Source organism: Notamacropus eugenii, chromosome 1 (genome assembly GCF_028372415.1).
Source record: "Notamacropus eugenii isolate mMacEug1 chromosome 1, mMacEug1.pri_v2, whole genome shotgun sequence".
NCBI lineage: Eukaryota > Metazoa > Chordata > Mammalia > Diprotodontia > Macropodidae > Notamacropus > Notamacropus eugenii.
The window spans coordinates 674,890,347-674,906,011 of NC_092872.1; the positions used below are offsets into that span (position 1 = coordinate 674,890,347).

Below are 15,665 nucleotides of genomic sequence, written 5' to 3' on the forward strand. Positions count from 1 at the left end.
ATACAGACTCTGTGATTTAGGGGATGGTTTTCTGGAAGTTTTGCATCTCAACAGTTCAACAACCCACATCCAGTCTGTTGATTTTACTCTTTACACTTGACTAGGCTGGTCTTTGAACAAGCCATGTGGTTATTGGACCTGGGAAGCCTTTCCATGTTGGTAGCAATTGGCAGAACTTTTGCTCCTCCTACATGACCTTTGAGAACCCATCACTCAATGAGGCATCTGGAGAGGACTTTAATGATGGGAGTAGGGGGATCTCTATCATTCCTATTTTATTATTACTCTACTTATCACCATCATTTTCATCATTAACTCTTCATCCTCTTCAATGGATTTTAGAACTGAAAAATATAATTTTATTATTATTTAGACATATGTATCATTGAAACTTTATGACCACCAAGCTTCTACAGATATTTAAAAATAAATAGTTTCTGTCTCCCAAAAGTTTTGACTATCTCTTTATATACCCCTCAGAGGATCAACATTTAGCCGTGGTCTTGGAGATCATGTAAGTCTATTTCATTCTGCTGTCCTCAGTTTTAATTTGTTTGTTTCCCTGATAGATTGTTTGCTCTCTGAGGGCAGGAACAGCATTTTTTTTCTTCCTTTTTTCCCTTTAGTACCAGGCTCATCACTTGGCACAAGGGGATGCTGCCTAAACATTTGTTGAATTTAAAGAATAACTGTGGTGATGATAAAAACTGCAGCCCCTTCTCTTTACTTGCCCCGTGGGAGAAGCCTTCTCCAAGTGGTCTTCAAGTTCAGGGCACTTTTCCTGGGGCACTGTCTCACCTGGATTCAGGACTCAGGCCCTAGGGAGGCTGGTACCGCACACCTTCTTTCCAAATTCTTCCCTAGAATGGTGAAACCCAAAAGAGCTTGGGAGATCATCCTCCCACTTTGGCGTTCCCTTATGTTACAGATCAGGAAACTGAAGTTCAACCACAGGAAGTGATTTGCAGAAGGCCACACTGCTAATAGTGACAAGGCAGGAACTCTAACCTGTCCCCCCTGCCCAAGTCCAGCACTGCCTCCACCACACTCATCTCCTTCCCTCTGGAGGATCACTAAGCATCAGCCCTCTAACCGTGGGCTTCCTTCAGGGTCTTGGGCATGTTTGTAGGGGATGAGCCCTTGTTGTCCCCCCTCTTCTCCCCTTCCTCCTACTGGGGGCTGGCTCCGGGGGAGCCAAGGGTCCGAGACGTCTCTGGCCAGACCCCGGCGCCCCCTCCCCGGCCACGCTGCAGGGCTACTTTGTAGCCCCAGAAGGGGAGGACCGCAGAACTTGGCACGGGAGGTCCGAGAGTGGGAAGGAGCCTCAGGACCAGACGGTCCTGGCAGGCTAGGAAAGGTCCTAGAGCGCGGCGTCAGGGCCAGGCCGTGCTCTCTGGACCCACGGTGGACGGCATCTTAGAACGTGGACGGCCGGAGTTCCGAGGGACCCCGCAACGTGGAAATGCAGCTGCTGAAAAGGCCCCTGGCACCTCAGCCACTGGGGCGGAGGGGGGCCTTCCAGGTCACCCCAGGCTCATTTTGGGGAGCCCAGAACGAAAGTGACTTTCCCAAGGTCACGGGGCTAGCCGGGGGCAGACCCGCGGGACTGCACCCCAAGTCTCCCGAGCTCTCTCCCCCTCGGCGTCCTGCCTTCCTCGCACAGCCCTGGGAGGGCCAGCGGGCCTCGGCCAGTCCCTGGAGGGGGGGGGGGGGGGTGGACCGCGTGGGGGAGGGGAGGAGGAGGAGGAGGCCGGCGGGGCGGGGCGGGGCGCTCTCCTCCTTTCCTTCCTCCCCTTCCCCGTGGGGGCGCGTGTCTGCCGGGGGCCGAGGCCGGGCGGGGGGTGCGCGGGGGTGGGGGCGCCTGGCCGCGGTCCGGGCCGCCGCCGCCGGCAGGGCCGGGCTGAGCGGGGCTAGGTGGGCTGCGCTCTCCCGCTCGCGCCGGGTGGGGGGCGGGGAGGGGGGGCCGCCGCCGCCGCCGCCGCCGCTGCCGCCTCTGCTGTTACGCCAGCCTCGCCGCCTCTCGCTCTGATTCTGCGCATAGGCAGCCCCGGAGCCTGTCATTCTGCAAAAACACAGTTTACTCAACACACACTCGCGCACACACACTCGCACCCTCGCGCGCGCACGCACACGCACACACACTCGCACACTCACACTCCGCGAGCAGAGCCAGGCGGCAGACCGAGGGAGCCGACGAGAGCGGGGCGCAGGGCGCGGGGAGCCCCGGGCACACGCACCCAGAGCCAGCCAAGTTCCGCAGCCCAGCATGGCTTCGGGGGACCTCTACGAGGTAGGGCACGGCGGGGGGCCGCGGGCACAGCGGGGGGCCGCGCGCGGGGACCTCCGGACTTGTGCCGGCCCAGGGCCGGCGAGGGAGCGATCTCTGCCCTCCTCCCCTCCCTCCTCCCCTTCCTCCCTCCCTGCCTCTCTCCCTCCCTCTCCTGCTCTTGCTCCCGCTTTCTCTTCCCCACTCTCGAACTCGGGCTACTTTGCGCCAGCCCCAGGCCTTGAGGGGGGGAGGAGGGAGGAGGAGGAGGGAGGAGGGAGAGTTAGCGGTCCTGTGGGAGGTGTTACTACGCGAGGAGCCGCGGCGGCTCGGAGTGCAGAAAGTCCAGGTAAAGTCGGAGCTGGACGTGCCCGATTTGCAGATGAGGGCTGCGCGGAGGCCGGGGGTGCAGCGCGACGTGGGGCTCGGGCAGATTCCCTCCCCGCCCCTGCCTTGGCCGGGAGCGGGGGGCCGCCGGGAGCTCCTCCTCCGGACGTGCTCCTCCTGGACGGCTGGCCCCGGGTCTGGGGCCCTGGGGGTCCGGGGCGGCAGAGGGGCTCCCCACACCTGCTGCCCCTGGAAGGCCTCGGGGCTCCCGGGGACCAGAAGGTGTGCTTTTGGATGCCACACCCAGCGAGGAGCCCGCGGAGGGGGATGGGCGGGGGCCTTCGGAGGAGCTGGGACTTCGGCCTTGGGGCCTGTCCGCGGGGCTGGGGGCCCAGCAGCGTGGGATGGGCAGCCGGGGAAAGTTTTGGGACATCTGAAGAACTTGTGAATGGAGGTGAGACCTTGGTCCTGGCGCCTGGTGGGGACCTGGGTCCCAGCCTGTGCAGGACGTTCTTACACCATTTAGGAGGATGTTAATGTAAAAACGAATAAACAACCCAAAACTAAGAGTTTTCTTTCATTGGCCCGAACTCACATGCCTTCCTTCTTCCCTTCCTCCTGGGTGGGAGACTAGAACCTGACAAAGGAGAGTATTTAGAGGGAGGGACTGGATCAGTCATTTCATTTCTAGAGGGAACCCCAGGTGAGGCCATCTCTACCAATACAAATCAGCATCTTTCCTGCAATGTATGGGCTTCAAGATTTGCCCCAAGTACCAGAAGTGTAAGTGATTGGCTCAGGATCTCTCATCCCCAAGTATTTGAACCCGGGCTTCCTGACCAGCATTGTCTACTACTACAGATAACCTCTTAGGAGGGAGGTTGCTGGTTAGGACCAGGGAGGACTTTTTCAGTTCAAATTTCTATTGATAAATAGTGAAATATTCTTGAGCACATGAGAACTCATTATCAGCAGAGATGAAGACCACTTCCTTGATCCTCCATCTCCTAGCAGAGTTCCAAACCCCTGTCTGAATCATGGGAAGAGCTCTGTCTGGATGGCCTATTTTTTTCTCTCTAATTGGGAAGGAACTTCCATAGATGCCTTTACAAACTTCAAGTTTTTGTGCTACAAGGTCCATACACCCATCCTACATATTAACTTGGGCTTACTCAGAAAGTTGAAGCTTTTCCAGAAGATGCTTTGGTTGGTTGATATTGAAAAGAGAGCTGCCAACATGAAAGGACCAAGTTATATAGCTTCCTTTTTAGGAGGGCCTTCTAGACATCTGGTAGGCTTGAGTGGACCAGTGGTGGTTTCCATGACAGTGGGAGGAGGTGAGATGGATCCTTGGCTGACTTTTTCTGAAGGAACAGAAAAGTTACCCTTCCTTTTACTCTCTGATGTAGATGATGTGTAGGAGCCATCTGGACCTTGTAGCAAAACAATTGGATTGATAGGCTATGGCAATTATTGTTGACCCAAGAGCCAACAAAAGCAAAGAGAGATTTGATGGGGATTCCTGGCAGAATTTTAGACTATACTAAAGGGATTGTTACTAGACCAGGAATCAGGGATCACAAAGATCCAGAATGGCTTCAGAAATTGGCCGTGTCAGAATAATCTTATTTCCTTTTGGAGGCAAGATTATTAGATTGGATAGTTCAAAGGGATGTTGTCAAAATGTTTCACCTAGATTTTGACAAAGTATGCTGTTTTTATTAGAAAAAGGTGAAGGGTGTTGGGTTAGACAGTCATACAAATAAATGAATTCAGAACTGGTCTAAAGCTGGACCCAAAGAAGGATCATTAATGATTCAATGAAAGTTTTGAAGAAGGCCCCTAATAGAGTGTCCTAGTAGTCTATGTTTCTCAACACTTTTGTCAGTGACTTGATACAGGCATTTAGAACTGGAACGCATGTTTTTCAGATTTGTAGATGACCCAAAGTTCAAAGGAATAACTAACAACTTAAGTTATGAGGGCAGTATCTAAAACTCTTGACAAGGAGGTTAAGCTGACTCCAAACTAATGGAATAAAGGTGAAGTCTTATATTTGAGTTAAAAAAGCAACTTCAGAGTTCAGGGTGGATCATGAAAGAGACAACATGATAGTGAAAAGAATACAGAATTTGGAATCCAGGTAGAACTCAATTTGGCATCTTGGTTCTAGTATTTGCTACTCATGTGGCCTTGGATGAGTCATTTAAATCTCCCTTGCTCTCAATTTTCTCCTCTCCAAAATTAGAGTTGAATTACATGATTTCTGAAGGGCCTTCCATTCTCAATCTTAATCTGTGATCTGTGTTATATTGTAGTTCATAGGAATAAGATCTGGGAGCGTTAGTAGATTGTAAACTCAATATCAGTCAACAGCAAAGAAAGAAGTATATCTTCTAGGAATAAGGAAGTGATAATTCCATTGTATTCTGTCTTGACCAGACCATATGTGGAATATTGTGTTAATTTCTGAGACTCATGTCTTAGGAATGGTGTTAATAAGCTGTAGAGCATTCAGAAGAGGACTACCAGGAGGGGAAAGGGACTGTAGACTATGCCATATGAAGACTGGATCAAGAGTCAGTGCAGTTTGGTGGTTGGAGTGCTGAACTTGGAGTTAGAAAGACCTACATTTGAATCCCAGTTAAAACTAGCTGTTTAAGACCCTGGGCAAGTCATCTGATCTCTTTGGACCTCATTTTTAAAAATCTTCAATTTAATAAACTTTTCGTAAGTGCTTACTATGTTCCAGGCACTGTACTAAGTGCTGGAGATACAGAAGAAGCAAAAGACAATCTCTGCCTTTAAGAAGCAAATGGAGTGGATTCAATGGCCTTTGAGGTCCCTTCTAGCTACCAAATTTTGATTCTGTGAACTGTGGATGTTCAGTGTGGTAAAGAAGAAATTCAAGGGGGACATGATGGATAACTTCAAGTATTTAAAGACTTTCAAGTGGAAGAGTTAGGGCATCTAGGGGGCATCGTGGATAGTGCCAGGCCTGGAGTTAAGAAAACTCATCTTCCTGAGTTCAAATCTGGCCTCAAACACTTATAAGCCATCTTTACCTCAGTTCCTCATCTATAAAATGAGCTGGAGAAGGAAATGGCAAACCACCCTACTATCTTTGCCAAGAAACCCCCAAATAGTGTCACAAAGAGTCGGACATGACTGAAAAGACTAAGCAATAATAACGTGTGGAAGAAGGGTTCAACTTTTGCTTGACTTCAGATGTCAGGACCAGGAACAGTGGGAGAAAGTTGTAGAGAGGCCTTGATGTCAAGAAAAATCTTCCTAATAAGAACTATTGAAAAGTGGAATGGACTGCCTTGGGAGATAATGGACTCCCCTTCACAAGTCTTCAAGCAAAGCCTGAAGTATACCAGACTATTCTTGTTTAGGTTTGGCTTGGACCGATTGGCCTCTGAAGTCTCCTCCAACTCTTAGGTTCTGTGATTTTGTGAACTTTATGGAAGAGAGGCAGCATTGTATAATGGAAAGAAAACAGAATTTGGAGTTGGGTCCTGGGTTCAAGTCTCAGCTGTGCAATCCACTTAATCTTAAATTTCTTCATCTATAAAATGTAGATTTTAGATGAAATTATTTCTCAGGTCCCTTCCCATTCTATATTTCATAGTAGGCAGTGAAGGTACACATCAGTACAATGGCTTTTTAGAAAAGGGAAACTTTTTATCAATTCAGATGAACATTTATTAAATGCTTTTATTGCAATTATTAGTTCTGGGACTACTGGGACTATGTAATATACTATTATTAGTGCTGGGACTACTGAATTAGTATCCTAATACTATAGTAAAACCTGTAATTTCATCACTGTGGGGAATTCCTTCTGTCTATGTCTATTTCTGTGTCTGTGTCCATGTCCATATCAGTGTATATATCCATATATATATATATATATATATATACATGTACATACATACACGGTGTATACACACATAAACACATATGTGTGCATTAACAACATGGACAGCTTTTAAGGGTCATCTCCACAACAGAATAGGGATTGGAATAGGCCTTTAGCCCAAGCACCAGGGTCACAAAAATGAAAGTCTCTGCTCCCAAGGAGCTTACTTACCATTTACTAGAATATGGAATGTATGCCTTGTTCCACTCTTACTCCCTCTCCCTCTCAGGGCACAAACCACCTCAAGGCCTGCTGACCTTGACATGAGAAACAAATGGAATGTGAAGACATGAGGAACGTATATTAAGAGGTTTCACATTCTTTCTCTTGGAAATTTGGAAACTGGATTGTCAAAACTTCAATGCCTCTCCACAAAATAACATCATTTGGAATTGAAAGGCATCTAACTAGAAAACTAATCTCTATTATGCCATTTCTGATAAGTGATCATCCAACTTCTGCTTGAAGATCTCCAGTGAAGGAGGACCTCACTACTCAAAGCAGCCCTCTCCTCTTACGTATACCTCTTACTGTTAGGAGGTTTTCCCTGACATCAAGTCCAAATTTGTCTCTTTGATTATCTCATCCATTAATCTTGGTTCTGCTATTTGGGATCAGACAGAAAAAGGCTTCTCTTCTCCGTTGTATACATCCCCTGTTCCTTCTTATCCTCTTATGGTCCCTTTACCTTCGTGGTAGCTATTCTTTGGATGTCCTCCAGCATATTAATGTCCTTTCTCGATTGAAGTGCCCGGAACACAATATTCTAGATGTGATATGGTCAAAATAGAAAACATTTGAGATTATCATTTTATTCCTAGACGTTATAGCTCTCTTAATATATAGTCCAAGATAACATTAGCCTTTTTTTTTATAGTGTCTGTACCATGCTCTTGGCACATACACAGCTTGCAGTCCACTAAAACCCTCAGATCTTTTAAAGATAAACTGCTGTCTAGCCTTATAGCCTCCTTATCATTTGTAATTAGAGTCACCATATAGAACTATTAAGAGGTACCTTGGGACTAGTTAAGTACCTCAGAGTTCATCCTCAAGTTCAGAAAATGGACAGGATCCAGTAATAATCACTTCTGTGGTCCAAGGCAATTGTACTAGATGTGTAATGCCTGTCATGGGTCTCCTGTAGCAATAGGTATTTACTTTGTCATTATAAAAATGTTTGAATTGCTTGACTGGAGCATGACCTGCTTCAACATTTTTATTACCTTTGTCTACATTATGCATTGTACAAGGAGAAACTAATGTGTTGACCAAACTTATTATCAAGGATTATTAAGGTATGTGAGTTATTTGTTGGCATATAAATTTCCAAATGTAAAATTGAGTAATTTGTTTGTTCATTTTTTTAGCAAGACTACACTAATTTAGAGACAAATCTTTAGAGCTGGAGTACATTGACTGACCTTGAAAGGCAATCAAAATAAAATGGGGATCATTCTAAATGATAGGACTGAATTAAATTAATGTCCTACTTAGGTGAACATAAAATGACTTCTCAAGAAATTGCATTTAGAAGGGATTAAGAAGGGCTCCACTGGTGTCCCTTACATGATTGCAGCAAACTTTCTCTTGTACTTTTGATACTGAAGGAGTGGCTAATGGTTTTTTTTTTGCCATCTTTATGGTGGTGAATTGGGTGACTTTAGACAAAACTACTTAAGGAGGTATTCTCTGCAACTAGCATTACTTGGAACTGTTGCTAATTACAGAGTCATCACTGAGCCAAAATTCTGTGTGTTCCATTATGATGAAGGTCTGATGCTGGATTGGGCTCAGTTTAAGCAATCTTGATTGCTTTTTGTTCACTTCTTTCAGTTGTGTCCGACTCTTTGTGACCCCATTTGGGGTTTTCTTGGCAAAGATACTGGAGTGGTTTGCAATTTCCTTCTCCAGCTCATTTTACAGATGAGGAAACTAAGGCAAACAGTTTTATCTTGTTGGCAAATGGGTTCAGAGGGAATGCTACATGCTATTGAGTGGAAGTTCTAGAAGAAAATCTATATCCAAACTTATGTTTAAATTTATATCCAAAGTTTTTGGCAGAATATTTCTACGTGTGTCTAAACAGAAGTTTACTTGCAATTGTTAGAGTTCATAGAATGTTAGAGTTACTGCTCTTTTATCAACCTTTCTTATAGATGAGGAAACTGAGGCCAAGTAAGTGACTTGCCTGGGATCACAAAACTTATATGTGTCTGAGAGAATTTGAGCTCTCGTCTTTCTTACTGTAAGCCCCCTATCTGACATTTTTATCTGCTGTGCCATCAATGCTTTGTCTGGATTTCTTTGTTCCTCTTCTGGTAGGCCTCTCCAGTTATATTTAAGGTAGCAGGTTTCACTGGAAACCAGAGGAATAGCCACAGTAAACTGAGATCTGTTGAAATCTGTTGAAGATTTCAAATTTCTAATTTGAAATTCTTGGCAAAATTCTACTAATGGCAAAATTCTACCAAGTGTTTATTGAAGGAAGTATTATTGAGCATCTAGAAAACAAAGCAGTGTTCTAATATTATACTTCTATATGAAAGGCATCATGATGAGGTGATAATTTTGTGATAATATTCTCCAGAATAGCATGACTTAGTGGTTAGAGGAACCAGCGTCAGAGTCGGGAAGATCTAGATTCCAGCCTTCTGACACATAGGGTGTGACTGTGAGCAAGTCACTTACTCTTTCTCTAAGATCACAAGTTGTTGATCTGCACTGGAAGAGGACATTTCCCCACTGGAAGCTCCCTGTGCTAATGAAACCACAGGTCCAGCTGTAGTCTTACATCCCATTTTCTTAATAAGACTGTATGTTCTTTGAGGGCAAGCATTGTTTAATTTTTATTTTCATATTTGTATCCCTAACACTTAGCACTTGACATGGGATGTTGCACAGAGTTTGTAAGTGACTGTTAAATCTTTCAAACATAATTCTAAAACCTTCTTTTTGAGAAAGGCTTTCATTGAACCCCTTCTGTATCAATGATCTTTAACGTAGGAATAAAAGCTACTACAGAAAGTAGTTTTTATGTCCATTTCAAAAGATAGAGTGCCTAAAACACAGTGGATACTTAATGAAGGTGTAGAAAATTAAGTTGGTGGACAAAAAGTAGTTTTCTACAAAAACTGATTCACTATGATGAGGAACTTTTAATAACATTTTTCAGTTTCTTTCCCCTAGATTTTAGAACAACCAGTGTGGAGAAAGAAATGTATTTTTGTTTGGCGTTGAAAGCTGCGTTTAGCTTGAGTCTCCCATATTTTGAGGGGGTGATTTAGCTATGTACCTGATCCATAGGCTCTTCAAATGGATTCTCTTCCAGCCAAGTCACTACTCTACTGTCTGTATCATCTTGTCAGTGGGCTGAATGATTCTTTGAAATAGTTGAAATGCTCATTTAAGTTATTACAAGGGAGAATTTTAGGATGATCAGAGAATGACTTAAGCATTGGGGAGAGTAGATAAATCTGGATATAGAAAGCCTTGTGAGTCTGTCTACATAGACCTCTGAAAGAGTGTTAGAAACTGGCTGAATTTACATCAGAATCTTCCTAAAAGGCCCCATTCCTGATAAGGTTCATTCTTTCCATGTCCTCTTGTAGAAAGGTTTGGACTCCATGACTCTGCTTTGGGACTAGTCACCTGGTAAAAGTGTGTCTCTATCATCAACCCAAGCCCTTCACCATATAGATGTCCAAAAACTTCTTATCAATTGGGTATTTTTTTTTTTTTGCTGCCAATGAACTTAAGTCATTTGGAACCAATGTCAATTGGTAGAGGTGGAGAAAAATCTAGAATATGTATGACAGTTGAATGAACTGTTTCTGAATACTCAGACCTTCAAAAATAAAAACCATGACTTCTCTAGTGTGAATATTCCAGGATGCCCTTCAGTGCTGTAGATCGTGAACTGTCTACATTTTCTTAGAGAGTTTTATGAGTTGCTATGACCAGTGATATTTATCCTCTAGTGGCCAATTTTCTGATGATGAGCCTGGCTAAAATGATCTCAGGGAATATGGAGAAACATGTATCCAAATGTCCAAAAACACATGAACCATGACAACATGTGTACCTGAAGCCTTCCCAACTCAGTAGGATCTGTATAGAGCTTCAGTTCCACCGTAAGTATTTTTTTGAGAACCCAGGATTACCATCATACTGTGATGAAGTATTGATAAGAGAAGAACTTCAGCTAATGCTTGGCCAGATGTATATTTTTTGCTTTTCACTTTCCTGTGGGACCTATGGATCATAGGTTTTAGAAATGAAAGACCCCTTAGAGATCACTTAATTAGGGGACCATAGATTTAGAGTCAGAAGGTACCTTAGAGGTCTTTTAGTCCTGCCTCATTTTACAGAGGAAGAAAATGAGGTCTAGAGAGATCTAAGTGATTTTCCCAAGCACATAGATGCAGCAAAAAGCAGAGCCAGGAATGATACCCAAGCCTTAGGATGTTAGTCTACTTCACCACAGTGTTCATTAAACTATTATAATAATGAACATTATTCTGAGGGGAAGGATGGCATAGTAGGAAAGACCACTGGCCCTGGGAAGCACAAGGTTTAGGCTCTAGTTCTCCTTTTCACTTAGAGGTTAAGGGTAAACCATTTAAGTTGTTTTTGCTGGAGTTGCTTGATCTATAAAGTGGGAATAATACCTTATCTGCCCTGAAGGCAAAGTATCTGGATATCTGTTAAGTTCCCTTCTATTGCTCTAGACCTGTTTGAGTATGCTATTTTTCTTTGAAAAATTCAAGGCAATGTATATAAAATTATATTCACATATGCAAATGATATAAAATTATATATATATATACACATGTACATATATGTACACATACATAAATACACACACTATATATATTATTTATTTATATATGTGTATTTTATATGTATATATATATACACACACACATATATATATATATATATATATATATATATATATATATATATATATATATATATAAAACACACATATACACACACATATATTGGACAAGAGTAGTACTCTAGATTTTTGGGCCAGATGGTATAAATTCAAATCCCACATCAGAATTTCTGCCTCACAAACATTTGTTACATATCTATTGTGTGCACAAAAGTTCAGGCAAGACAGAATCCCTGTCCTCAGGGAGTTGATAGTCTAGTAATGTGGAGAGTTTGAAATCACTCTAGGTAGGCTTCCCTCTTTAGAGTAGTCTGAGCAGCACTGAGCATGTGGCTGTTGGTTATAACTTTTACTAGGAAGAGGGTTCCAAATTGCTAAGTTAATTTAAAATTCATACCCATCTGGAGCAGCCTTCTAGAACCTTAAACTCTTGGATGTAGAAGGGATTTGGAAGTTATTTAGTTCAGCTCTTGCCTGAATCATCTAACTTTGTTAATTCAGTTCAATTCAATTTAATTCAAGGAGCATTTATTGGTTCCTCTGTGTTGAGCCTTGCCCCAGATACTGGGGAAATAAAGTCTGGAATGAGGGTCCCTGCCCTCGACGAGCTTCCATTCTAAAGGAGGGTGGACTCAGTTGTGACTTTGGGCATTGCTGACCTTTGACTTCCTTCCTTTATGTTCAGATTATCTCATGCTCTCATCAGTAGCTGTTGAAAATGATCGCTGTGATCTTAGTCTGGGCAGCTATGTGACGCTATAGTGGATAGAGCACTGGTCCTGGAGTCATCTTCTGGAGTTCAAATCTGGCCTCAGACACTTACTGGATTTTGTCTCTAAGCTTAACTCTGTTTGCGTCAGTTTCCTGATCTGTAAAATGAGTTGAAAAAGGAAATGACAAACCACTCCAGTACCTTTGCCAAGAAAACCTCAAATGGGGCCAGAGTCAGAAACAACAGCAGGAACACCACCACCAATCTTGGTCTACTGATAGAAGTAGTTAACTTCATCAGGTCATCTAGGTCAGTCGGTCCTGAGCAAGAATCCTCCCTACCATATTCCTGATCAGTGAACATCCAGCTTCTGCTTGAAGATCCCCCAGTGATGTGGAGCTGGCTCAACTCTTCTCCATCTACATTTGGGGTGGTGCTTATTAGGACATTTTTTTTTCTTCCATAATGCCTATATCTGCCTCTCTGCCATGTTTGTCTTTTGCTTCTATTTCTACATCTGGAATCACCTGATAGCCCTTTGGGTACTTGAAGACAACAACCATGTTTCTGTTTAGTGTTCTCTTTTCTAGGCTAAACACCTCAGTTTCTTCAATTTATCCTCCCATGACATAGTATCCCATACCCACCCTGTCTTCCTGGTCACCTTCCTTAGAACATGCCCAGCCTATCAGCACTTCTTTGAAAATGTGGCCCCTCCCCATGTAGCCAGCTGCATCTTTCAATAGGATGCAAAGAAATATATCTAAGTGATTTGCAGCTGAAGGTGTTCCAGGGACTGTATCCCCATTTTCCTCTCTGACTTTGCTTAAAGTGTGTCCACTTTTCTCCCATCACTGTTGTCTGATCTCCTGTTCCATTTTGACCTTTTGAAGCTGTTAAGTCAACAACCATTTATTAAGTACTTACTATGGAGCAGGGTATACAAAAAAAGACAAAAACAAGGTGGACAGAAAACCCTCAAGGAGCTCATCAAAGGCATCCGAAACGCAAAGAACTGTGTACAAATAAAATAAATGTGTATGTGTATATTTAATTATATGAGAGAGCAGAAGAGACAGAGAGATGAAGGAAGGAGAGGCTGAGGAAGGAAGGAGAGACTGAGAAAGAAAAACAGCGAGGCAGGCGGAGGCACATATACAAAGAACAAAGGAAAATTGGAGATCAATTCAAGGAAGGGACTAAATTTAAGGGGAATTAGGAAAGGCTTCTTTCAGAAGATGGGATTTTAGCTGAGGCTTGAGTGAAACCAGGGAAGCCGGAGAGGAGGAAGAAGAGCTTACCTGGCATGCAGGACAGCATGTGAAAAGGCAAGGAGTCAGGACATGTCACAATGGACCCCACCATGCAGCAGCTGCTCAGAAGTTCTCATCTCAAAATGAACTCAAATCAATAAACCAACAAACGTTTAAGTACCTACTATGTGCTTGCTCTGGGGATACAAATACAGAAATGAAGCCATCTCTGCATGCAAACAGTTTATATTTTTAAAGGGGATATATGCCTATATGAGCAAATACAGAATATGGCCAACATAAATACAGACTCTTTGGGGTGGGGGGAGAGCTAGCACCTGGGAAGGATGAGGAAAACTAGAAGATGGTACTTGAGCTGAGTTTTAAAAGAAGCAAGGTGGAGGTGAGGAGAAAAATCATTCTAGGCATGTCCCAGAGATGGAAGATGGAGGGTTGTGTGAATATCAGCACGAGCACCATTTTGGGTATACTATACAATGTTTGAAAGGAGGCATATGACAAGTCTGAAAAGGCTGATTGTGGTCAGCATGTGAAAGGCTTTACAAATATGGAGAAATTTATATTTTATCCTATAAGCAAGAACAAGTCAATGAAATTTAAGGGGGTGATTGATATAGTCAAACCTGAACTTGAGGAAAGTCGCTTTAGAGATTTTGTGGAGGTTGGACTTGAATGAGGTCAGACTGGAGGCATGGAGCCTCTTGGGATAGTCTAGGTATGAAGTAATGAAAAAGAAGAAGAAAGGTGATGACTGCGTGGGTAAAGAGAATGGGACAATGGAAGAGATGGTGGGGAGGTAGAAACAGCAAGATTGAGTGATTGATTAGAAATGTGGGATGAGCAGGAGTAAGGAGTCAGAGTAATGCTAAAGATGTGAACCTGCAGGAGTAGCTGGATAGTGGTACCCTTGATGAAATAGGAAATTTAGAAGAAAGATGGGTTGTGGGCATAAGGTAATAAGTTCTGTTTGGGCATGTTGTAGTCTCACGAGTCGTTGTGTTTTGGCTCCATATTATTTGTGTTTCTGTCATATTTAATGTAACATACTTAGTCCAGGATACCTGTAGCACTGATGGAAGAATTTGAGGCAAAACATACAAACTTTTGTTTCTCTAGGTGTTGCATCCCTATGGAAGGGTTCTTTATCTTTATGACCAGGGAAATGTGAGGCTTTTTGGAAGACTCCATCTTTGAATCTTCCAAAGGTTATGCTAACTTCCTGATTTGATTTTCTACTTCCTTCTGAGTCAGTATCATCTACAACAATTTAAGGACAGTATTTAGCACTCAACGGTAAACGCAGAGTAATACAGTAGGAAAAGGACTGGCCTTGGCATTGCAAGAATTGTGTTCAAGTCAGTCCTAGTAATGCTTTCCCTCTGTTGGATATCTCCAGTTTATTCTGTCTATATCTTGTTTGTACATAATTGTTTGTGTATTGTCTCTTCCATTAAACTATGAGCTCCATGGGAGAAGGGACTCTCTTTTGCCCTTCTTTATATCCCCAACATTTAGCATGTAGCTGCATACCTAGTAGGCACTTAATAAATGCTTATTGACTAGTTGATCAATTATACTAATTGTATTGGTTAATCATTTTATCTCTCTGAACCTCAGTTTTCCCTTCCATAAAATGGATATATTATAATATGTAATATAATGCACTCTCTGCCTCTCAGGGTGCTTGCGAGGATTGAATGAGGTAGTAAGTTTAGAGTGCCTTGTAAATTGTAAAGTACAAGATAGATGTGAACTGATGATACAGGTGATGGTGGTGGTGGTGATGATGATGATGATGATTAGTATGAGGATGATGCTAGAACACTTTGGTAGTGTAGGGTTTCTGTGGGCTGCTGTCACTTTTGTCATCCTTAGATGCCTTTTTCTATACTATTTGCTGACACTGAGAAGCAGTCTGTGAACCTTTCTTTGTGTTCTTGGATCTGCTTTGTGAGCTTAATCATAAGCCTGAGGCATCAAGGTAGATCACAGATGACTGTTTCTAGGACTTGTTGATGCCTGTAACCTTGAGTTGAGAATTTCCTCAGACAACAGAGTAGATTCTCACATCAGCTTCCAGTTGCCTTGTTGTCTCCCCAAGCATGGTTTGATAAAGGAGAGGCAATAATCGTAAACATTTTATTCACTTGGGCTTGGCTTTGCTGATGATGAGAGACAGGCTGTCAAAGACACTGCTAAGGGCCAAGACAAAAAAGACACTGCTAAGGGCCAAGCCAAAACGGAGAAGGCTATCATAG

At 43.3% G+C, this 15,665-nt stretch overlaps 1 protein-coding gene across 2 annotated transcripts in view; it reads left to right on the plus strand.

Annotated features, from left to right (window-relative positions):
- The first annotated feature begins 2,059 nt into the window (after nucleotides 1-2,059).
- Nucleotides 2,060-15,665, plus strand: part of CDYL2 (chromodomain Y like 2) — a 222,333-nt gene continuing 208,727 nt past the window's right edge. The window contains exon 1 of one of the 2 annotated variants that reach the window (XM_072635867.1): nucleotides 2,060-2,290. In XM_072635867.1, the coding sequence (XP_072491968.1) occupies nucleotides 2,267-2,290 (24 nt within the window). In that variant the 5' untranslated portion in view covers nucleotides 2,060-2,266. The remainder of the gene's footprint in view (nucleotides 2,291-15,665) is intronic. The other variant, XM_072635869.1, reaches the window with a different exon arrangement.